Source organism: Bos javanicus, chromosome 13 (assembly GCF_032452875.1).
Source record: "Bos javanicus breed banteng chromosome 13, ARS-OSU_banteng_1.0, whole genome shotgun sequence".
Taxonomy (NCBI): domain Eukaryota; kingdom Metazoa; phylum Chordata; class Mammalia; order Artiodactyla; family Bovidae; genus Bos; species Bos javanicus.
This window is the reverse complement of record NC_083880.1, coordinates 29,697,910-29,723,701: the sequence shown is the minus strand read 5'-3', so window position 1 is coordinate 29,723,701 and position 25,792 is coordinate 29,697,910. Positions and strand designations below refer to the sequence as shown.

General features: G+C 41.1%; 1 protein-coding gene across 1 annotated transcript in view; it reads right to left on the bottom strand.

The window, feature by feature from the left end:
* OLAH (oleoyl-ACP hydrolase) overlaps nt 1-23,747 on the bottom strand; it is a 28,850-nt gene extending 5,103 nt beyond the window's left edge. Inside the window, exons 1-5 of the mRNA XM_061435574.1 lie at nt 23,717-23,747; nt 17,554-17,739; nt 5,237-5,375; nt 2,859-3,009; nt 1,843-2,015 (exon numbers count right to left, since the gene is read on the bottom strand). Coding sequence (XP_061291558.1) covers nt 1,843-2,015; nt 2,859-3,009; nt 5,237-5,375; nt 17,554-17,739; nt 23,717-23,747 — 680 coding nt within the window. The remainder of the gene's footprint in view (nt 1-1,842; nt 2,016-2,858; nt 3,010-5,236; nt 5,376-17,553; nt 17,740-23,716) is intronic.
* Between the last annotated feature and the right edge of the window lie 2,045 nt (nt 23,748-25,792).

Below are 25,792 nucleotides of genomic sequence, written 5' to 3'. Positions count from 1 at the left end.
GAGTCACAAACGGGTGAGTTCCTGTTGTGACCCTCCCCCAGTGGCCTAGGTGACAGCTGCTCTGGGCCCCCTGGAGCCTTCCCTTGTGTACCTTTTAGATAAACCTCCCATGAAGTTTACCAAAACCCGCTCTTTGGGGTTCGCTCTTTGGTCAATAGCAATCCGGACTTAGCCCAGGAACCCCAAAGCCCTCCACCCAGGCCTAAGGGCGTGTCCATCAGGTCCAGCCACCTCTCTGCCTGCAGTTGGCCTTGACCTCCCCGTGTGGCCCCACTAGGTGCACCATGGACCTCCTCCACCACCCGTGAGTCATGAACTTCTCTATTTCAATTTCTCTCAGGGTCTGTTGTTGAACCTTGGCTCCCTTTCCAGCACTCAGGGTTCTTCTTAACAAATGTTAATTCCCCAAAGTCATCAGAACCTCTGGTAGTGAATTGTTGGGTTGGATTTTTAAAAATTGAGGGTGGTTTGTTGTGTGCCATATCCACGGCGTCTCCCAAACACGACCTCCTTGCATCCTCACCCACCACACCTTGAGGGGTTTACTCTCAGCATCCCTTCCTCTGAGAGACGGGACCCTGAGTCCAAATCTCACAGCCACTAGGCCAGGGGTCTGGATCCTGGTGAACAGCCTCTACAGAAGGCATGTTTGTACGAGGCTTAATTAAAAAGCAGCTTTTGCCTACGCTATTTCACTAATGTCCACAGTGCTTTGGATTACGTTTCCTTTAGTAGGGGTAGGGGATGTCAGACTTGGACTGGTGTTTCTTGGATTCTGACTCTACGCTAAGCCAGGAACACAGACAGCACAGCCCTATGGGGATCACGTTTGCTCAGACGGTTGGGGTAGAAATGGAAAGAGATGACAGACCAGGGCAGCTAGTGCCCGTAGTGGTGGAGCAGAGGTGAGCATTGGTGTGAACGCAGAGATGTGATAGAAATGAACAGGATTGTCTCTGTTCTCAAGGTGCTTCAAGTCTGCTCCACTTTTTTCCTTTTTTAAAGCTATTTGTATAAACTTCTACTCACAGGCACTGCCTGTGGAGGCCCTAGGTTCAGCTCCAGGCACAGTGGCAGAAAGAAAAGGAACACAGACCCGTCTGTCCGGCTCCTCCCCAAAGGAGACAAGAGCCAGACAAAATTGAAGAAATGCATGATGGTATATAATAGTGACTGAGGCCCAAATGCTGGCCCCACAGGACCTGCTGTGGGGAGATTAGGAAAAGGAGAACCTTGTGGTTTCAGTTTATTAGGGCCAGTATCTGGAACATTAGGACTTCAGTCCTATTAGAAGAATCAAATGTCAGTGAGACCTCTCAGGAGACAGGAATAGTCAGGTGTCATGGAGCCAAATGGGTTCTGGAACAAAATTCCCCCAAGAAGCAAACCACTCCCTTGTCCTGGATCACCTCCACATATTTAATAAGTAGGGATCCCCTTCTGCTGTTCCCCTAAGAAGATGAGCATCCTTTGACATTAGTAATTTATTCAACAAATGTTTTTTATGTGATAAAGCATACTGGATTGGCCAAAAAGTTCATTTGGGGATTTTGTAAGATCTTATGGAAAAACTCGAACAAACTTTTGGCCAACCCAACACACATTGAACCACATTTTTTAAAAAAAGATAAAGATGCCCTGTGCATCATTGATTGATGTAATTTCCATGCCCAGGCTCCATTTTAAGGCGGCAAAAATATCACAGGTGGGCCTCAAAAGAAAGCAAGTCAAACTCTGCCTTCCTGGATAAGGATCCTCAGAGAACAGCCAACCTGCATCTTCCATAGACAATTATTTTAAAAAGAGAGAGAGAGAGAAAAAAAACGTGCCTTAATGACTTACGTGACATCATTCAAAATATGAAGATCTGCTAACAATCTGGTAACAAATTCTGGACTCATTTTCTTATCAAAAAATTTGTCAGGAATGCCTCCCACTTTCTTCATTACATAGAAAATTTCTTCTTTACACAAATCATCTTTGTGGAGATGAATGCGGGCCTTTGACTTGAAACAGTAAAAACATTAGTCTGACATTTCATTTAAAGCACCTGCTCAGACGCTGAACGCTCTCTACGCTCCCTTTTGGTGATTTTGAGAATTCTCTGATCAGGGCTTTCCTGGTGGTCCAGGGGTTAAGAATCTGCCTTGTGGGAAGAACAAGGTGGCAGAGACGTAGGTGGACGTGGAGTACATGTCTCTCCACGGATACGTCAGGAATACACCTTCAGACACAGAAGTGCTTACAGACCATCACCTGATGGCAGACAGGAGTACCTGACCACCGGAAAAGAATCTGCCTTGGTAGTGCAGGGCACACTGGCTCAATCCCTGGTCCAGGAAGATCCCACATGCCGCGGAGCAACTAAGCCTGCCTGACACAACTGCTCAGCCCATGTGCAGCAGCTACTGAAGCCTGTGTGCGCTGGAGCCTCTTTCCACAACAAAAGAAGCCACTGCAATGAGAAGCCTGCACCACACCTAGAGAAGAGCCCTGGCTCTCTGCAACTTAGAGGAAGATGTACACAGCAACGAGGACCCAGCCCAGCCAAAAATAAATAAACATTTTTTATTGAAAAAAAAAAAAAGAATGATCCAGTTAGTTTGCTGAAAGTTAAATCCTCTGCTGACTCAGAATGGAGGAAAATACACTTAGAATCAATAGTTTTAATCAGAGATGCCTGGGCCAGTGCAGGCACTGACCAGGAAACAGTTAAAGTGCATTTCAGAGCAAAGATGAGAAGAGGACAGTAAAAGAGATTTGTGAGTGTTTCATTAACCAATAGTATCTTTTATTCATCACCATGTCTACTGGATCAAAACTCATCAGAACGGAAAACAATGACTTGATTTCCCCACCGCACTTCCCTCCTTTCCACCACCCTCCCTAAGGAAAATGAAATTACTTACATGAGGAGGGCTTAAACTTGACACAAATAAATGTACCGGTTCTAGATTATATTTTTCTTTGAGATGTAGTGCGGTAAAAAAAGCAGTAAAAGATCCCATACTACATTTGGGGAAGAAAAACATGATAATAACTATTCAACAAAACTCATGGTAATACATCAGAAATCCACAAGAACAAGCATCATAAACATAGCAATGATCAAGAAACAGACCAAAGGAGAGCTTATATTAGTTGAATAATAGCTAACTTATTTGTAAATGGTAGGGGGAGCCTGATGGGCTGCCGTCTATGGGGTCTCACAGAGTCGGACACAACTGAAGTGACTTAGCAGCAGCAGCAGCAGCAGGTTTTCAATGATTTGCAGCCACATCTGCAGTGTTTCAAGACATCCTAGATAATTCAAACTAAGACTGAGTACTGATTTCCACCATGTCTTGAAATTAGTTTAAATTTCCTTTCCTCCCTGAAAGATAGATGTCATTATGTATTGAATATTTATCAGCAGTTTTCAAGGTATAGTCTGGGCACTTCCAGGAGTCCCTGTCACCTTTTTAGGTAGTCTGTGAGGTTAAAGCCTTTTTTAGAATATTGCTAAAATGTTTCCCTTTTAAACTCTCGTGTTTTTTTTTTTTTATGAGAGTATAGTTGAGTTTTCCATACACCACTTGTGTCACGGGTTATCAGCATAGTTGGAATGCAAAAGAGAGAATCTTAGCTGCCTTCTAATAAGCCAGACATTAAATGTGTGCCAAAGTGTACAATAGTGCCACTCTTCCCACAGTGATTTTCTGGGAGAATATAGTCTTGCATAAAATATGTATTCTTTATATCAGCATATAAGGGGATTATTAACGTTAAGTATCTGGAAAGTTTCATAGTTTTATTTTCTAATATGGTAAATATTGATAGATAAACCACACATAAAATCTCTTTGATCCCCCCAATGCTTCTAGAAGTATTGGGTTGGCCAAAAGATTTGTTCGGGTTTTTCCATACCATGTTACAGAAACACCCGAACAAACCTTTTGGTCAACCCAGTATTAAAGCAGTGCCAGGAATGAAAAGTTTGTGAACTGCTGTAGACATTACGTAGTTACATTTTGTAGACAGTATTGATCAAGAGCATTTTTTGCAAATATCTTCAGGCAATGAACAAAGGAAACTCAGTTCCATGGTCATTGCTGCTGGAGTGTAAACTGAAGGTGATTTGGAAATTTCTATCAAGTGCTCTATCAATGTGTATATCATTAACTCAATTCTGGACATGTGGTCCTTAAGAAATTTATAAGAAATGTATACTAAATTTTCTACCAAAATGTCACCAAAGTGCTTTTATAACAGAAAAAAAGATAGAAATAAGTATTCTCTTAAAAGGAATTGACAAAGTCATCTTGCAGCGATTACAGATCTCCATAGCAATAGCTTAAGTGGGGCCAGGGGGGAAATTAGGAAGAAATATAAAATAGGATCCCAACATCAAAAATACTATGGAGTCACATCAAAATTCTGAAGGATTATCTAGGATAATGGATACTTCAATTTTTCATTTTTTTTTTTTGCTCAATCATATCTGTAAATATATATAATACAGGAGCCAAAATGTACTGAGTCCTTACCATAATACCAAGTAATTTATGGTTATTATTCATTTAATCCTCAGAAATGGAGCCATTATCATTCCAGCTTCACAGAGGAAGAAACTTAATTCAGAAACCCAAGGAAGTTGCCGAAGGTCGAACTGAGTAAGAGGCAGACAGAACTCTGATATTTATGACTTAACCTTAAAATTCTACAGTTTAGCTTAAGAAATACATACTATTTCTATCCTTTTTAATTTAAAAAATAAATGGGATATACATTGCTGCTAGAGTCTTTATTTTACAAGTCTTAATGCTTTCTGCCTAAAAGGGAAAAAAAGTAGGATGATTGTACAAACTGGCCAATTGTAAGAGCCTTGGCTGGTCAGAGTTACCCAATACTGGGGCTATTTTCAAAAGAGAAGATACCGAGAGAAGCCTAGGATTTACACACTCCTGAAGGAGAGGTTTCGTTCACTTCAGCACTAGGGCTTTCCATCTTTTCGGTCCCTGCTAGGACTTCTTTCAGTCTGACTGTCTCATTTGAGAAGAGCTCTAACCATACTGAATCATTCTTTCAAGCAGTGATGAAATATCAAAACCAAACTAAAACAAAGGCACACATCCCATAAGACACAGAGGACAACCTTAACCATGGATCTGTGGTGGAAAAAAGTCCCCCAAATGTTTTTCAAAACAGAGGTTTAAAAACAACAAAATTAAAAAAATTAAAAACAGAGGTTAAATACCTGTGGCCAAAAAATGCAAAATATTCACCCTGGATGATCGGCAGCAGGGCACAGGCAATTTCATCAACTATCTGATTCATGTCACTTGCAAAAGGTTCTTCAAGCCGACTTTCTCTCCCAGCAAGCCGTATGGCATGCACTGGAAGTAAAGGAAGATGGTTAATGTGTGCAGATGGTGGGAGGGTTGCTGTGATACTGTGAAAGGGCTTATGTTAATATGATGGGAAGAGTTTCAAAGATGTGAATAATAGTAGTCAAATGTAAGGAGAGAAAAATTTTAGAATTTGCTGATTAAATGAACACAAGCTACAGCAGACTACATATCTGAAAAATACTCTCCAACATTGAGAATTTTTAACAAACATTTAGAAACACTGGATGAATCACATGTGTGCAGAGTTTGGCTCACAATAAGGTAAATGGTATAACTAGAAGAGAAAAAAAAATAAGAGGGAATTAAAAATTCCAGTCATGAGCCTATGCTAACAGAATGACTGTCTATGGCTTCTTGTTTTCAGTCGCTTAGTTGTGCCTGACTCTTTGCAACCCTATGGACTGCTACACACCAGGCCGTCCTGTCCTTCACCATCTCCTGGAGGTTGCTCAAACTCATGTCCATCGAGTCAGTGATGTCATCCAACCATCTCATCCTCTTCATCCCCTTCTCCTCCTGCCTTCACTCTTTCCCAGCATCAGGGTCTTTTCCAATGAATCAGTTCTTTGCATCAGGTGGCCGAAGTATTGGAGATTCAACTTCAGCCTCAGTCCTTCCAATGAATATTCAGGACTGATTTCCTTTAGGATTGACTGGTTAGATCTCCTTGCAGAACAAGGGACTCTCAAGAGTCTTCTCCAACACCACAGTTCAAAAGCATCAATTCTTCAGCGCTCAGCTTTCTTTATGGTCCAACTCTCACATCCATACATGACTACTGGAAAAACCATAGTTTTGAAGAGACTGACCTTTGTCAGCAAAGTAATGTCTCTGCTTTTTAACATGCTGTCTAGGTTGGTCATAGTTTTTCTTCCAAGAAGCAAGCATCTTTTAATTTCATGGCTGCAGTCACCATCTGCAGTGATTTTGGAGCCCAGGAAAATACAGTCTGTCACTGTTTCCATTGTTTTCCCATCTATTTGCCATGAAGTGATGGGACTGGATGCTATGATCTTTGTTTTTTGAATGTTGAGTTTTAAGCCAGCTCTTTCACTCTCCTCTTCCACTTCCATCAAGAGCTTCTTCATGAGGTTCCTCTTCACTTTCTGCCATAACTGTGGTGTCATCTGTATATCTGAGGTTACTGATATTTCTCCCAGCAATCTTGGTTTCAGATTGTGCTTCGTCAATCCCAGCATTTCACATGATGTGCTCCGCATATAAGTTAAATAAGCAGGGTGCCAATATACAGCCTTGATGTACTCCTTTCCCAATTTGGAACCAGTGCATTTTTCCATGTCTGGTTCTAACTGTTGCGTCTTGACCTGCATACAGGTTTCTCAGGAGGCAGGTAAGGTGGTCTGGTATTCCCATGTCTTTAAGAGTTTTCCACAGTTTGTTGTGATCCACATAGTCAAAGGCTTTAGTGTAGTCAACGAAACAGAAGTAGATGTTTTTCTGGAATTCTCTTGCTTTTTCTTTGATCCAACGGATGTTGGTAATTTGGTCTCTGCCTTTTCTAAATCCAGCTTGAACATCTGCAAGTTCTCGGTTCATGTGCTGTTGAAGCCTAGTTTGGAGAATTTCGACCACTACTTTGCTAGCGTGTGAAATGAGTGCAATCATGCATAGTTTGAACATTCTTTGGCATTCCCTTTCTTTGGGATTGGAATGAAAACTGATCTTTTCCAGTCCACTACTGAGTTTTCCAAATTTGCTGGCATACTGAGTGCAGCACTTTAACATCATCATCTTTTAGGATTTGAAACAGCTCAGTAGGAATTCCAGCACCTACACTAGCTTTGTTCGTAGTGATGCTTCCTAAGGCCCACTTGACCTTGGACTCTAGGATGTGCAGGACTCTAGGTGAGTGACCACACCATCGTGGCTTGTATCAGGAATATAAGACACCAAGTTTCAAGGGTGACTGAGAAGGACAAGGCATTGAAGTGCCTTAAATTTAAGAGAAAGGCAAATAGACCAATGGCACAGAATAGAGAGCTTAGAGATAGATGACATACATGTGGGAACTCACTTTATAACTGTGTTGCCATTTAAAATCAGTGGGAAGGAAAGTGTAGGTCTCTGAATAACCAAGTCAGCTGATTATTCATGTGAAATCAATAAATACCTAGCTCTTACACGATATAGAAAAGTCAATTCTAGCCTGAATATGACAAAATACTTTAAAATTGATAAAAGAAAATATTGGCAAATAACTTTGTGACTGACAGGGTATACTTTTTAAAGTAAGCTGTAAGAAGTGCAAACTTTAAGGGAGATAAACTTGACTATATTAAAATTTAAGACTTCCACAAATCAAAAGACATGTAAAGAAAGAGGTGGCATTGACTGGGAAAGACATTTTAACCAGCAATACCTAAAAAATTAGGGTCATAAATATGTAAAGAATTTCTATACATCAATAAAAAGAAGAGAATCAAATGGAATAGTAAGCATAAGAATCTGATGAGAAACTCACAGGAAAGGAAACATGAATAGAAATATGAATTTGAGCAAACTCCAGGAGATTGGGAAGGACAGGGAAGTGTGGCATTGCTGCAGCAGTCCATGGGGTCGCAAGGAGTCAGACGCAACTGAGTGACTGAACAACAACAATATATGTATATGTGAAAAACACCCAGTCTCACCTATAACAAGGATTGCTCCGTTTAAAATCAGAGTAATTTATCTTGCAATTGGAACTTGTACCTTTTGACCACCTTCACCCATTTCCTCCAATTACTTCTGTTCTCTGAATTTGTTCTTTTAGATTCCACATATGAGTGATACCATATAGTATTTGTCTTTCTCTGTCTGACTTATTTCACTTAGTCTAATGCCCTTAAGATCCATCCATGATGTTGCAAATGGCAGGATTTCCTTTTTTCCGGCTCAGTATTAACTATTATTCCATTATCTGTCTATCTAGATATCACATTTTCTATATCATTTATCCATCAATGGACACTTAGGTTGCTTCCATGTCTTGGCTATTGTAAGTAATGCTCTAATGAACATGGGACGGGTAGCTATCTCTTTGAGATAACCAGTTTTGTTTCTTTAGATATATACCCAGAAGTGGAATTGCTGGATCATGTGGTAGTTCTCGGAGAAGGCAATGGCACCCCACTCCAGTACTCTTGCCTGGAAAATCCCATGGACGGAGGAGCCTGGTGGGCTGCAGCCCATGGGGTCGCTAAGAGTCGGACACAACTGAGTGACTTCACTTTCACTTTTCACTTTCATGCATTGGAGAAGGAAATGGCAACCCACTCCAGTGTTCTTGCCTGGAGAATCCCAGAGATGGGGGAGCCTGGTGGGCTGCCGTCTATGGGGTCACACAGAGTCGGACACGACTGAAGCGACTTAGCAGCAGCAGTGGTAGTTCTATTTTTAATTTTTTGAGGCACTTCCATATTGTTTGCCAGAGTAACTTCACTAATTCATATTCCTACCAACAGTGCACAAGGGTTCCCTTTTCCCCACGTCCTCATCAACACTTGTTGTCTTTTGTCATTTTGGGAACCGTCATTTTAACAGGTGTGAGGTGATACCTTGTGGTTTTGACTTGCGTTTCCCTGATGATGAGTGATGTTGAGCATCTTTTCGTGCACCTGTTGGCCATCTGTAAGTTGTCTTTCAGAAAATATCTATTCAGTTCCTCTGTTTATTCAGTTTTAAAATCATTGTTTATTGGTATTGAGTTGTATGAGTTCCTTATATGTTTTAGCTATTAACTCCTTCTTAGAGGTTTTATTTGCAAATATTTTCTCCCATTTGGTAGGTTGCTTTTTCATTTTGCTGATTCTTTTATGGTACAGAAGCTTTTTAGTTTGGAGTTATCTTATTAATTTATCTTACTTTTGTGTTTGGGCTGTAGGTGTCATCTCTGAAAAATTGTAACCAAGATTAATGTCAAGGAGCTTTTTCTTTGTTTCCTTCTAGGAGTTTTATGATTTCAGGTTTTATGTTTGAGTCTTTAATTCTTCTGGAGTTAATTTTTTGAGTGAGTGGTGAGAGTGGTCTAGTTTCATTCTTCTGTGAATATCCAGCTTTCCCTGCACCATTTATTGAAGAGACTGTCTTTTCTGTGGGCTTCCCTGGTGGCTCAGCTGGTAAAGAATCCACCTGCAATGCAGGAGACCTGGGTTCGATCCCTGCATTGAGAAGATCCCCTGGAGGAGGGCATGGCAGCCCACTCCAGTATTCTGGCCAGGAGAATTCCATGGACTGTATAGTCCATGGGGTGGCAAAGCATCTAACAAAACTGAGCGACTTTCATATCGCTCTCGTCAAATGTTTGTTGACTGTGTATTTGGGAGGTTATCTCGGAACTTTCGATTCTATTGCATTTGCCCGTGTGTCTGTTTTTATGCCAATAGGATACTATTTTGATTACTATGAATACATTCTAGGGACATAATGTAAAATAACATGGTGACTATAGTTAACAATATTATATTGCATATTTGAAAATTGCTAAGAGAATAGATCAAAAAAATTATCACAGGAAAGATAGCTGAAACTATTTGAGAGGATAGATGTTAACTAAACTTACATGTTGATCATTTCACAATATATACATGTCAAGTTATGTGGTTCAGCTTAAATTTATTCACCATGTGCATGCATGTGTGTGTGTGTGTGCACTCACTCAGTCATGTATGACTCTTTGCAACCGCATGGACTGTATTCCGCCAGGCTCCACTGTCCATGGAATTTTTTAGGCAAGAGTATTGGAGTGAGTTGCCATTTCCTCCTCCAAGGGATCTTCCCGATCCAGGGATTGAACCTCTGTCTCTTGCGTTTCCTGCCTTAGCAGATGGATTCTTTACCACTGCACCACCTAGGAAGCCCCAAGCTTATCCAGTCATTTACATCTCAATAACACTGGAAATACTAGAACAAAGTCAGAATAATTTCATGAACAGATTGGCAAAAAAATTAAAAGCCTTGGCAATAACAGTGTTGTCAAGGATATAAAGGGATACGAATTTTCATGTGCTGCTTTGGCAGTATAAATCTTTGCAGTTCTTTTGGAGGACGGTTTGAAGTAGAGACATTCCTATTTCAATACCCAGAAATTCTACCTTTAAGTATAGACTTTTATCCATGCATGCATGAACACATACAGTTGCCCCTTGAACTACAAGAGTTTGAACCGGGAGAGTCCATTTATATGCAGACTTTTTTCAATAGTAAGTACTACAGTACCACAAGAAATGCAGCTGGTTGATTCCACAGATGCTGAACCCTGAAAACAGAGGGCCAACTATTTGTTATACGTGGATTTTCAACTGTGCAGAGGTTCAGCATCCCTAACTCCTGCATTTTTTAAAGGTCAACTGTATATGAGACTGCTCACAGAAGTTATTATACATAGCAGAAAAAGACCTTAATACCTATAAAGAGAAGACTAGACACATATAGTCACACAGTGGAATAATATATACTAGTTAAAAGTCAGTGAAGTAGAGAGTCACATATCCAAGGGATGAATCTCAAAAAAAACAGAGGAGAAAAAAGCAAGGTTCAGAGGAATATTACAGTATGTTACATTTCTATAAAGTCAGAAAAATATGTGAAATATCTATCTTAAACTGTCAACTGTTGATTGAAAACCTCATATGAAATGACCTTCAATAATTTGTAAAATATCTTTATATATTAGTAACAGGGCTCTCTTCTTCCAGTGCATGGGTTTTGGGGAGACTCCCATGGCAGAGCGTTGGTACCTGGAAATGGAGAGAAAGGGGCTTGGAAAGCATGAGGGAGCAGAGTTGTAGTGGCTGAGAAAAGCACATTGGAAAGGGAGGGACATCCCTTGGAGGCCTGATGGCAAAAATAAAGAAGGAAGTGGCTGAAGATAAGAGCCCTACAGATGCCAGGTAGCATCAGAGAATCAGAAGAATGAACCCCCAACTCTACAGTGTCATTTATTTATAAACTGCACTTCACTTATAGTGACAGAAGAGGCCACCCTTGATCTAATAAACAGAGTAACCAACTAATTGCCTTGGGCTACTTGCTGCTGAATGACCTGGGTGGTTGTTTGTTTTTTCATACAGGATTTTTTTTTTTTAATTTCCAGGGCAGTTTAAATTCATACATGGTTCAAGAAGTACAAAAAGGCTTGCAGTGCAAGAATCTCTCCAAATCTTACTCTTCAGATCAGATTAGATCAGTCACTCAGTCGTGTCCGACTCTTTGCGACCCCATGAATCGCAGTACGCCAGGCCTCCCTGTCCATCACCAACTCCCAGAGTTCACTCAGACTCATGTCCATCGAGTCAGTGATGCCATCCAGCCATCTCATCCTCTGTCGTCCCCTTCTCCTCCTGCCCCCAATCCCTCCCAGCATCAGAGTCTTTTCCATGTGTCAACTCTTTGCATGAGGTGGCCAAAGTACTGGAGTTTCAGCTTTAGCATCATTCCTTCCTTAGCCACCTAGTTAACCAGCTAGGGGCAATCAAATGTATCAATTATTAACATAAGCCTTGAAAGGTATTTTATGCATATGTAAATGTAAGTTCATTTCCTTCCTTGCAAAAATGTAGCATATGAGTCCCACTGTTTTAGAATTTGAGTTTATTCCTCAAAACATCTCAAAGTTCCAGAATGACCCGTTTTTGTGGGTCAGGAAAATGCAACACACTTCATCATGAGTAGAAGTAAGCGTAACACACAAAACAAAGAAAGTAAGAGTCAAACTTTTTCAGCTAATGATTGAACATGCTTTTTAAAAAGCTCACAAAGCAAAGCAAACCATACAAAACTCTAATATAAATTCAAATGAGAAATTGCAGATATGAAAAAACACTCTAACTCAGAAATTGAAAATCCTGAACAGAAATAGTCAAACAGTTACGCAAAGGGCTGACAGAATACTGGAAAGAAATTGATTAAAGGGACAAAAATTATTTTTAAAATGACTGAATGTTGTCTGCGAGGTAACAGATGCAGTGTATTTAAATGGATATGGAGGACAGGAATAAAAGAGCTGGGAATAAGAAAACAAAGAAAGAAGGAAAAGATCCCCAAAGAAGGTGATACTCATAAAAGGCAGAGAGTGTTCCAACACAGGAATAAATGGCAACTCTCAAGAAAGGTAAACAAACTAAAAGACTGGTAAAGAACTAATATTTGAAATTATAATCCATGTAAATGTCCCTGAAATATAATGACATGAAACTGTGTGTCGAAGATAATTGAGGAAACTGGATGAAGGATAGTTGAGAACAACTTTGCAATCTTTCCATAAATCTAAAGCCATTTTTAAAAATAGTTGTATTTTAAGAAGATTAATAGAGATCTTAATCAAAAGTAAAAATAAAATGTGAAGCAAATATTTCAAAATAGTAGTATTGAAAAGGCAGTAGTAATTGATGCCTGATGGTTTGTTAGATTACGCTGTTGACAGAATGTGGTCCACTGGAGAAGGGAATGGCAAACCACTTCAGTATTCTTGCCTTGAGAACCCCATGAACAGTATGAAAAGGCAAAATGATAGGATACTGAAAGAGGAACTCCCCAGGTCAGTAGGTGCCCAATATGCTACTGGAGATCACTGGAGAAATAACTCCAGAAAGAATGAAGGGATGGAGCCAAATAAAAACAATACCCGGCTGTGGATGTGACTGGTGATAGAAGCAAGGTCCGATGCTGTAAAGAGCAATATGGCATAGGAACCTGGAATGTCAGGTCCATGAATCAAGGCAAATTGGAAGTGGTCAAACAAGAGATAGAAAGAGTGAATGTCGACATTCTAGGAATCAGCTAACTGAAATGGACTGGAATGGGTGAATTTAACTCAGATGACCATTATATCTACTACTGTGGGCAGGAATCCCTCAGAAGAAATGGAGTGGCCATCATGGTCAACAAAAGAGTCCAAAATGCAGTGCTTGGATGCCATCTCAAAAACGACAGAATGATCTGTGTTCGTTTCCAAGGCAAACCATTCAATATCACAGTAATCCAAGTCTATGCCCCAACCAGTAATGCTGAAGAAGCTGAAGTTGAATGGTTCTATGAAGACCTACAAAACCTTTTAGAACTAACACCCCCAAAAGATGTCCTTTTCATTATAGGGGACTGGAATGCAAAAGTAGGAAGTCAAGAAACACCTGGAGTAACAGGCAAATTTGGCTTTGGAATACGGAATGAAGCAGGGCAAAGACTGATAGAGTTTTGCCAAGAAAATGCACTGGTCATAACAAACACCCTCTTCCAACAACACAAGAGAAGACTCTACACATGGACATCACCAGATGGTCAACACCAAAATCAGATTGATTATATTCTTTGCAGCCAAAGATGAAGAAGCTCTATACAGTCAGCAAAAACAAGACCAGGAGCTGACTGTGGCTCAGACCATGAACTCCTTATTGCCAAATTCAGACTTAAATTGAAGAAAGTAGGGAAAACCACTAGACCATTCAGGTATGACCTAAATCAAATCCCTTATGATTATACAGTGGAAGTGAGAAATAGATTTAAGGGCCTAGATCTGATAGATAGAGTGCCTGATGAACTATGGACGGAGGTTCGTGACATTGTACAGGAGACAGGGATCAAGACCATCCCCATGGAAAAGAAATGCAAAAAAGCAAAATGGCTGCCTGGGGAGGCCTTACAAATAGCTGTGAAAAGAAGAGAAGTGAAAAGCAAAGGAGAAAAGGAAAGATATAAACATCTGAATGCAGAGTTCCAAAGAATAGCAAGAAGAGATAAGAAAGCCTTCTTCAGTGATCAATGCAAAGAAATAGAGGAAAACAACAGAATGGGAAAGACTAGAGATCTCTTCAAGAAAATTAGAGATACCAAGGGAACATTTCATGCAAAGATGGGCTCGATAAAGGACAGAAATGGTATGCACCTAACAGAAGCAGAAGATATTAAGAAGAGGTGGCAAGAATACACAGAAGAACTGTACAAAAAAGATCTTCACGACCCAGATAATCACGATGGTGTGATCACTCACCTAGAGCCAGACATCCTGGAATGTGAAGTCAAGTGGGCCTTTTAAGCATCACTACAAACAAAGCTAGTGGAGGTGATGGAATTCCAGTTGAGCTATTCCAAATCCTGAAAGATGATGCTGTGAAAGTGCTGCACTCAATATGCCAGCAAATTTGGAAAACTCAGCAGTGGCCACAGGACTGGAAAAGGTCAGTTTTCATTCCAATCCCAAAGAAAGGCAATGCCAAAGAGTGCTCAAACTACCACACAATTGCACTCATCTCACACACTAGTAAAGTAATGCTCAAAATTCTCCAAGCCAGGCTTCAGCAATACGTGAACCGTGAACTTCCTGATGTTCAAGCTGGTTTTAGAAAAGGCAGAGGAACCAGAGATCAAATTGCCAACATCTGCTGGATCATGGAAAAAGCAAGAGTTCCAGAAAAACATATATTTCTGCTTTATTGACTATGCCAAAGCCTTTGACTGTGTGGATCACAATAAACTGTGGAAAATTCTTCAAGAGATGGGAATACCAGACCACCTGATCTGCCTCTTGAGAAATTTGTATGCGGGTCAGGAAGCAACAGTTAGCACTGGACATGGAACAACAGACTGGTTCTAAATAGGAAAAGGAGTTCGTCAAGGCTGTATATTGTCACCCTGTTTATTTAACTTATATGCAGAGTACATCATGAGAAACGCTGGACTGGAAGAAACACAAGCTGGAATTAAGATTGCCGGGAGAAATCTCAATAACCTCAGATATGCAGATGATACCACCCTTATGGCAGAAAGTGAAGAGGAACTCAAAAGCCTCTTGATAAAAGTGAAAGTGGAGAGTGAAAAAGTTGGCTTAAAGCTCAACATTCAGAAAACGAAGATCATGGCATCCAATCCCATCACTTCATGGGAAATAGATGGGGAAACAGTGGAAACAGTGTCAGACTTTATTTTTGGGGGCTCCAAAATCACTGCAGATGGTGACTGCAGCCATGAAATTAAAAGACGCTTAGTCCTTGGAAGGAAAATTATGACAAACCTAAATAGCATATTGAAAAGCAGAGACATTACTTTGCCAACAAAGGTCCGTCTAGTCAAGGCTATGGTTTTTCCTGTGGTCATGTATGGATGTGAGAGTTGGACTGTGAAGAAGGCTGAGCACCGAAAAATTGATGCTTTTGAACTGTGGTGTTGGAGAAGACTCTTGAGAGCCCCTTGGACTGCAAGGAGATCCAACCAGTCCATTCTGAAGGGGATCAGCCCTGGGTGTTCTTTGGAAGGAATGATGCTAAAGCTGAAACTCCAGTACTTTGGCCACCTCATGTGAAGAGTTGACTCATTGGAAAAGACTCTGATGCTGGGAGGAACTTGGGGCAAGAGGAGAAGGGGACGACAGAGGATGAGATGGCTGGATGGCATCACTGACTCGATGGACGTGAATCTGAGTGAACTCCCGGAGTTGGTGATGGACAGGGAGGCCTGGTGTGCTGTGATTCATGGGGTCGCAAAGAGTTGGACACAACTGAGCGACTGATCTGATCTGATATAGCACAGGGACCTCTACTCAATACTCTGTAATAGCCAAATGGGAAAAGAGTCTATAAAAAAAGAAAAAAAAGAAAAGAGTGAATATAGGTATAACTGAGTCCCTTTGCTGCACATCTGAAACTAACACAGCATTGTAAATCAACTATAATCCAATAAAAAAATTTTTAATGCCTTACAGCAGAAAAATCCTCTCATTGAACAGGTAGGGAAGCTGAATAACACACACACACAGTACCTGTCTGAAGGCATCATTGAACTGCTGGGGCAACCTGGACCTCCCTGAAGGGAGGAAAACTCTGGAGAAGTGAAGTGCGATTTCTCCAGCCTTTTTCCTGTTGTAGAGATGTGTCAATTACCTGGTACAGGTTGCAAGTTCTAGACTGCAGGTGGAGGCCTACTTTTTCTTTTTAAATTTCTGTTGGAATATAGTTGCTTTACTTTTAAGAGGCCAAGAAGTCAGCAGCACTGTATGTATTCCCACAGGGCTAGAGAGGGAAAGTTGGAAAAGTGCAAGTCGCTCAGTCGTGTCTGACTCTTTGCAGTCCCATGGACTATACGATCCATGGAATTCTCCAGGCCAGAATACTGGAGTGGGTAGCCTTTCCCTTCTTTGGGGGATCTTCCCAACACAGGGGTTGAACCCAGGTCTCCTGCATTGCAAGTGGATTCTTTACCAGCTGAGCCAAAAGTTAGAAAACAGTGCTGCAATGTCAGCCAAGAATTAGATGCCATGACCTCAGATATAAAGGACTTCTGTGGTGGGTCAGACTATAAACAATCTACCTGCAAGGTAGGAGATCTGGGTCCGATCCCTGGATGGGAAAGATCCCCTGGAGAAGGAAATGGCAACCCACTCCAGTATTCTTGCCTAAAGAATCCCATAAACAGAGGAGCCTGGCAGACTATACAGTCCATGGGGGTCCCAAAGAGTTGGACACATCTGAGCGACTTACAGTTTCAGAGAGATAAGAGGTACAGTGTTTTGTCCCTCAAGGCTTTGACTTATCTTAAGTCACCCATGTCAGGGAATAAGAAAATATAATCAGAAAATGACTTAAGAGTGGTGTTTAATTCACTTTCATGCTGCTGTGAGAAAAAAATTCAAGCTCACAGTCCACCAATAAGAAAGTGCCTAGGACAGGGGATTCCAGGTAAAGAATCCACTTGCCAGTGCATGAGACGCGGGTTTGATCTCTGGGTCAGGAAGATCTTTTGGAGAAGGAAATAGCAATCTACTCCAGTGTTCTTGCCTGGGAAATCCCATGGACAGAGGCTGATGGGCTGCAGTCCATGGAATCACAAAAGAGTCAGACATGACTTAGAGACTAAACAACAACAACAATAAAAAAAGAAAGAAAGAAAATTCCTAAGACAGACAGGGTAATAGACAGACAAGGGGCATAAAAAAGTTGAACAGAGTCTGAACAGAATCTCAGTGACCTATTGGCCTTAACAAACGGTATAACATGTTTAATTTGGTAACAGAAGATAACAGAATTTCTTGCTCTGGAAATAGAAAAATCACATTATTGAACAACAATCTTGAGTGTCGATTAATATTAACTATCCCCCAGTAAGGAAATCTGTATCGTTTGTATGTGCATGTTATCTGACCTTGCAAATTACTTACTGATAAAAGTTTACATACCTTCCACGGAATTAGGAATATCTTGGCCCCATTTGGCAAAATAAGTGGAGTCACCTCCTCCCCAAGGAAAGCAAACCAGCCTAAAAAGTGCATTACGATTCTGGTATAAGCAGTTCACAACTTTTTCATTCCTAGGGAAAAAATTCAAATATTTAACATGATGTAAAGTCAGTTCACCTGTCCTAACTGAATTAGGTGTGTTTTAACAGAAATTTTTATTCATTATAAGGAGACTGTATTCATATGTAAAGGGATTGCCTTTTTTTTTTTCCAACAAGAACGACCAAAAAAAATTTTCGTGGATTCATTTTTAACAGTTAGTGTATATAAACTTTGATAGATGTAAGTGAAATAGTCAAGTATCTATATGTAATATTTCAGAAATACGTTTTATATGCACATTTAAAAGGGATAGACATGCTAATTTAGAAATCACCTTTTTCCCAATTCAGGGAATAGTTGTATCTACACAGTTTTATCTCAATGTCTTCATGATTTCAGGTCATCTGTAAGTTTTCTAGAGCACATAATTTTCACTCCCTTCTGAGTGTTAATTAAAGACACCTTTTTGCATCTGCATATAATTGTTGGAAATTTTACCGCAATGTCCAAGCATCCTTTCACCTAGTATTCCAGATAATTGTTTTTTTAAAAATTCAATATATATATATTCAACATAAACATTCAATATATATACATTTGTATCATCCATAATTTAAACACTTCCTGTAAAGTTTTCAAATTGATCATTAAATTATTTAAAAAGTTATATAGTCTTGCCAAATGTGAGATAATCAACCCTATGCTATGCTATGCTATGCTAAGTCGCTTCAGTCATGTCTGACTCTGTGTGACCCCATAGACGGCAGCCCACCAGGCTCCGTCGTCTCTGGGATTCTCCAGGCAAGAATACTGGAGTGGGTTGCCATTTCCTTCTTCAGTGCATGAAAAGAGAAAAGTGAAAGTGAAGTCGCTCAGTTGCGTCCGACTCTTAGTGACCCCATGGACTGCAGCGCACCAGGCTCCTCGGTCCATGGGATTTTCCAGGCAAGAGTACTGGAGTGGGGTGCCATTGCCTTCTCCAAATCAACCCTACTATCGTGATTAAATCTGTCTTGCCTCTCTCTTTTTTAGGTTCCCATTTAGTCAGTTGATCTCTGTGCTGTGCTGTGCTTAGTCACTCAGTCGTGTCCAACTCTTTGTGACCACATGGACCGTAACCCTCCAAGCTCCTCTGTCCGTGGGGATTTTCCAGGCAAGAATACTGGAGTGGGTTACCATGCCCTCCTCCAGGGGATCTTCCCAACCCAGGGATTGAACCCAGGTCTCCTGCATTGCTGGCGGATTCTTTACCAGCTGAACTACCAGGGACACACCCCCAGTTGATCTCTACAAGCATCCAAAACTAACTGATTGAGATTTTGTCTGGTTTACATGTGTTCTTTAAAGAGGATTTTGGTTTTCATGATAAAATAATAGAACACTACTAATTATGAGAAACTTTACACAAACTTAAGCATAAGTTAAAACCTTTCTTGGGGGAAAGAATAACTTTTGGAGAAAAACTCCTTGGCTTGTATCAGAGCATTTATGTAATAATTGCTAATTTAAAGAGAAAAAACAAAAGGGCAATTTTTTAAAAAAGATTTTTTAATGTGAGCCATTTTTAAAGTCTTGATTGAACTTGTTACAGTATGTTTTTTATGTTTTGGTTTTTTGGCGGCCATGGGGCATGTGGGGTCTTAGCTCCCCGACCAGGGATCAGGCCCACACCCTCTGCATTGGAAGGCAAAGTCTTAACTACTGGATGGTCAGGGAAGTCCCCCCAAAGGGGTAATTTTAATGTTTTCTTTTGAAGAGGGACATTATGTACTTGAGGCTACATTCCTTCTAACTAAACCTATTACCAACAAACTCACTGACCATGGATCAGCCCTAAATAAGAGCTTCATAGGTATCAACCATTTACTGGAAAAACGCTAGAGTCATTTTTTAAAGGAATACAAAAGCCTTCCATAGTGCCTTCCACAGTTTGGTAAAAGCTACATAGCTAATGGGTGAGTTTTCTGAACCTTATTTCTGGAAGCTATTGAAGAGTCTAGAAAAATGACTTATATTCAACATTACTTTAGAACAGGTCCATATTTTTTAAAGCCAAGGAGCCCTACTTCAGTCTATTTCAATGACTTGCATTCTCATGAACAAAAATATCAGAATAAGACTAGCCTTGCCATACCTGAAGACTATGTAATCAGCAGAAGTAGGGGAGTTCTATAAGAAAAACGATACAAAGCCATAAACACAAAATTAGGTGTAGACACTTTGATCATTGCTGTTTTTTTTAGTTGCTAAGTCATTTCCAACTCTTTGGAACCCCATGGACTATAGCCCTCCAGGCTCCTCTGTCCATGGGATTTATCAGGCAACAATACTGGGTTACCATTTCCTTCTCCTGGAGATCTTCCCCACCCAGGGATCAAACCTGTGTCTCCTGTGTTAGCAGTCAGATTCTTTACCACTGAACCACCAGTGAAACTGTTTGATTATTTGTTTCAAGATAAAACCACCTTTCTTTGCCTTGGGAGTGGGGGTAGGAGCTGCCCTTCACTTATTTAGAGCCAGGCCAGTGTCACAGTGGGTCCTCAGAACCCACATTGATGGGGTGCCTGTCCTCCACAGCAAACCCACGGCCAGGATCTCACAAGAAGGTGGAGCCTGAGAGGGTAGTGCTCATTGCTGTGAAGCCTGGACAGTTAGCAGAACGTTCTCATGCTTGGGCTCTTGCCTGTCCTCTGCATCCATCCAATCTCCTGTGTCTCCTGAGAAAAACACACGAAGACCAAGAAAAGCTAACCTTCCTGAGCCAGTCCTCTGGGTGGAAGCCTTCTACCTGCACTTGCCTTCTCTTTATCTTCCCCTTCTTCATTTTTGGTTTTGGTTAAATCATAAAATTCTAAGACTTTAGAGTTGAGAGGGATTAGAGTGATCATTTAACCCACTATCAGCAGCCTGATAGCTCAGCTGGTGAAGAATCTGCATGTAATGCAGGAGACCCAGGTTTGATTCCTGGGTGGGGAAGATCTACTGGAGAAGGGATAGGCTACTCACTCCAATATTCTTGGGCTTCCCTTGTGGCTCAGCTGGTAAAGAATCCTCCCACAATGTGAGAGACCTGGGTTCGATCTCTGGGTTGGGAAGATCCCTTAGAGATGGGAAAGGCTATCCATTCCAGTATTCTGGCCTAGAGAATTCCATGGACTGTATAGTCCATGGGGTCACAAAGAGTCAGACATGACTGAGTGACTTTAACTTTCAAGAGCCTGTGGAAACAAAGAGATCTGAATTCAAATCCATTGATATGACATTAGGAAAATGACCTGAGTGACTGAAAGTCTCAATGTCCTCATCTGTAAAATAAGGACAATCATAGCATCTTCCTTACATTTTGATTAAATGTCTCAAAAATACTTAGCATGGTTTTAGGAACCCACAAAACAAAAATTAATGTTTTCTATTAATTCTGGTTTGACAGTTGGAGAAACTGAGGCCAAGAGACATTAGGTTACTTGCCCAGGGTCACCTGGCCAGTGACAAGTCAGGAATTAGAACACAAGTCCTGTTCATCCTAAGAGCTACTTCCCCACTTTATCCCTTTTCTTGTTTTCTCAGCATCAACAAACAGGTAGACCCATAAGTGGCAGGGAGTGGATAGCATACCTGGGAGGCTTCAGATGAGAGAGCCAGGGACACAGACCTCTACTCTACTTTTGGGTGTAAATGGAATCCTGCTTTCACATTTTTGGCCAAGTCATGGATTTACAATTTCACATTAAGCTCACCACCAAGTCAGTACCATTTTACATAGAGAGTAGTTGGTGCCATTTACAATACCTTACAGGACTTCCCTAGCGGTCTAGTGGTTAAGACTCTGCACTTCCAACGCAGGGTACATGGGTTCGGTCCCTAGTAGGGAAACTAGAATCCCACATGCCACATGGTGTGGCAAAAACACAAATGCCTTGCACTAGGGAAAATCAATGGCACCCCACTCCAGTACTCCTGCCAGGAAAATCCCATGGATGGAGGAGCCTGGAAGGTTGCAGTCCATGGGGTCGCTGAGGGTCGGACACGACTGAACGACTTCACTTTCACTTTTCACTTTGATGCATTAGAGAAGGAAATGGCAACCCGCTCCAGTGTTCTTGCCTGGAGAATCCCAGGGACAGGGGAGGCTGGTGGGCTGCCGTCTATGGGGTCACACAGAGTCGGATACGACTGAAGTGACTTAGCAGCAGCAGGGACAATGGCCATCAAATGAGGTTTCTCTGAGAAGCCCCTTTCCATGTAAAAGGGCAACTTCCAGAACAGAGTATTAGAGCACCTGGGGTTGGAAAGACCCAGACTGCACACAGTGACATACCTGATGGTCTCAGCTTTGTCTCTCCTCTCCATTTTTTGAGGAAATGGTGCAAAACTGCTGCTCTCGGGAACTTTCTGGCCAGTGCCAAATTCAATACCTCTTTGGATATAAAACCTCTGACCGGCCTTGAGTACACTTTAAAATCTGTTGATTGTATTGATTATTCCAAGCCCTATTTAAAAAAAGAGAAGAAATGGGTTAGAAGCAACATGACAGATGTTATGTTGGAGTCACCCGCCTCAGCTCACATTCAATCATCAGTAAGTGCTTCCATTAGCTGAACCCCCGGCTAATATAGAGAAAGACAAAGATGCAACATTTCTAAAACTCTAGCTAGTAAGCACCCTGCAGCCAAATCAAGCCAAGAACACTCAATACTTAGTAGAAAATTGGAGTCTGAGGGGAGGTTTGCTTTTAAAATATTGGTGTCTTCATTTTCTAGATATTTATAAAGTTTTAAAACTTAACAAAGAATTAGGAAGTCTTAGAAAAACTTTACTGCTAATACCAAACTTCTGGGACTTCCCTGCTGGCTCAGTGGATAAGAAACCATTGCCAATGCGGGGGACATGAGTTCAACCCCTGGTCTGGGAAGATTCTATCTGCCATGGAGCATCTAAGCCCATGCCCCACAACTACTGAGCCTGTGTGCCTAATCCTGTGCTCTCCAACAAGAGAAGCCACTGCAGCAAGAAGCCCATGCACCGCAATAAAGAGTAGCCCCCATTCACTGCAACTAAAAAAATCACACACACAGCAGTGAAGACCAGCACAACCAAAGATAAGCAAATAACTAAAAAATAAAATACCAAACTTCCAACTCTGCAAGCTGCAAATATTCAGAAAAGAAAGGGAGAATAATTACCACTCCCCAAGTGGACTTTATCCTTTTACTTCCTAGAAGCTCCTTGAATCATGTCAAGGCTCTGGATCACTCAGCTGTGAGCCTCAGGAGTGTTCCCCGGAGACCAGGCTGATCTCTCAGTGTGCTGACTTCTTATAGTGCAGTGCACGGAAGCTGGTGGAACTGAAAAACCTGTTTAGAGAAAGAAAGTTCCCAGAGGCAGGGAATCACTTAGTAACTCAGGCTGTTTTCTTAGTAAGAATGGCCTGGAGAAATCACAAATTCTCAAAGACACCACCTGCTTGATTCATTAGGATTTCACTGACTCTTCAAGAAAGGACATAAAATGCCAGAAGAGAAAGCTTTGCCTACCAAGAAAAATTGGCAATCAGAGGTTGGATGCATATTTTTAGTTTTTATGATTGAAGGCTCTTACTGAGGGCTATAGACCTTCAGTAAAATGAGGCTAAATTCCATCAGCTGTTTCTAATAGAAATAAATAAAACCTATTCTTCTTTCTGATATCATCTTATTTTTGACTTGGCACATCTTGTGATCAGTTATAGGCAGGATGAGTGTTTACTTTTACTTAATAGGTCTTCTCTGGTGGTCCAGTGGTTGAGACTCTGCCTACCAATACAGGGCACATGGGTTCAGTCTCTGGTCCTGGAAGATCCCATATGCCACAGAGCAGCTAAGCCTGTATGCCCCAAGTGCTGAAGCCTGCACACGCTAGAGTCTGTGCTCCACAACAAGAGAAACCACCGCAACTAGAGAGTAGCCCACGCACAGCAACAAAGGCCCACTGTAATCAAAAATAAATAAAAATTAAAAACTTAATAGACATTTTTTTGACATGTCGATTGAGTAAATGTCAATTTACTCGGTTGACGTCTTACTTCGATAGATATCACTGACGTCCTGGGTCATTTCTCAACATTTGGAGTTACCTCAGACAAAAGTAATAGTGACTCTGTCCTCAAGATAAAAACAATAGAAGCATCTATTTGATTGAAATCCTGGAGGAGAGAAGAGAGGGATGAGGTAGGGACAATATTCAAGAGACAGTGGCTTAGATTTTCCCAGAACTGATACATAATACCAATCCAAAAAGTAAAGATGCCCAGCACATTCTGAGCAGAATAGACTATAAAGAAAGAAATGTATGTAATGATGAAACTGGAAAACAAAGACAAAGGGCAAATATTAAAATCCCAGAGGATGAGGGGATGGTCTATAATCTGGAAGGAACAGCAGAGTGGAAAGCTAGAAGAGAGCCTAATCTCAAGTGCTAAAAGAAAAATTGCTCAATTGGGATTTTCAGAACAACTCTCAAGCAGGGGAAATCAAAAGAATCAGGCTTGAGAGAGATCAAAATGTGGAGCAGAAGGATGTAAAACTCACCTCCCCCCAAGTCTACACAATGTTGGGAAGATGGTCTCTGCAATGGGAAAACTGAACAACTACATGTAAAGAAATGAAACTAGATCATTCTTTAACTCCATACACAAAAATATGTTCAAAATGGATTCAAGGCCTAAATGTGAGAATGAACACTATAAAAATCCTGGAGGAAAACATAGACAAAACACTCTGACATAAAGCATAGCAACATCTTTTTTGACCTGTCTTCCAGAATAATGGAAATAAAAGCAAAAATAAACAAATAGGATCTACTTAAAACCTTTTGCACAGCAACTCAAACAATAAATAGAATAGAAAAACAACCCACAGATTGGAAGAAAGTATTTGAAAATGATGCAACCAGTAAGGGATTAGTCTCCAAAATCTGCCAACAGCTCCAAGCCAGGCTTCAGCAATATGTGAACTGTGAACTTCCAGATTTTCAAGCTGGTTTTAGAAAAGGCAGAGGAACCAGAGATCAAATTGCCAACATCCATTAGATTATCAAAAAAGCAAGAGAGTTCCAGAAAAAGATTAATTTCTGCTTTATTGACTATGCCAAAGCCTTTGACTGTGTGGATCACAATAAACTGTGGAAAATTCTGAAAGAGATGGGCATACCAGACCACCTGACCTGCCTCTTGAGAAAGCAACAGTTAGAACTGGACATGGAACAACAGACTGGTTCCAAATAGGAAAAGGAGTACGTCAAGGCTGTATATTGCCACCCTGCTTATTTAACTTATATGCAGAGTACATCATGAGAAACACTGGGCTGGAGGAAGCACAAGCTGGAATCAAGATTGCCAGGGGAAATATCAATAACCTCAGCTATGCAGATGACAACACCCTTATGGCAGAAAGTGAAAAAGAACCAAAGAGCCTCTTGATGGAGGTGAAGAGGAGAGTGAAAAAGTTGGCTTAAAGCTCAACATTCAGAAAATGAAGATCATGGTATCCGGTCCCATCACTTCATGGTAAATAGATGGGGAAACAGTGGAAACAGTGGTTGACTTTATTTTTCTGGGCTCCAAAATCACCGCAGGTGGTGACTGCAGCCATGAAATTAAAAGACGCTTGCTCCTTGGAAGGAAAGTTATGACCAACTTAGACAGCATATTCAAAAGCAGAGACATTACTTTGCAAACAAAGGTCCGTCTAGTCAAGGCTTTGGTTTTTCCAGTAGTCATGTATGGATGTGGGAGTTGGACTATAAAGAAAGCTGAGCACAGAAGAATTGCTGCTTTTGAACTGTGGTGTTGGAGAAGACTCTTGAGAGTCCCTTGGACTGCAAGGAGATCCAGCCAGTCCATTCTGAAGGAGATCAGCCTTCAGATGAGTTGACTCATCGGAAAAGACTCTGATGCTGGGAGGGATTGGGGGCAGGAGGAGAAGGGGACGACAGAGGATAAGATGGCTGGATGGCATCACTGACTCGATGGACATGAGTCTGAGTGAACTCTGGGAGTTGGTGATGGACAGGGAGGCCTGGCATGCTGTGATTCATGGGGTCGCAAAGAGTCAGACACGACTGAGTGACTGAACTGAACTGAACTTCCCTCTCTTCCTGA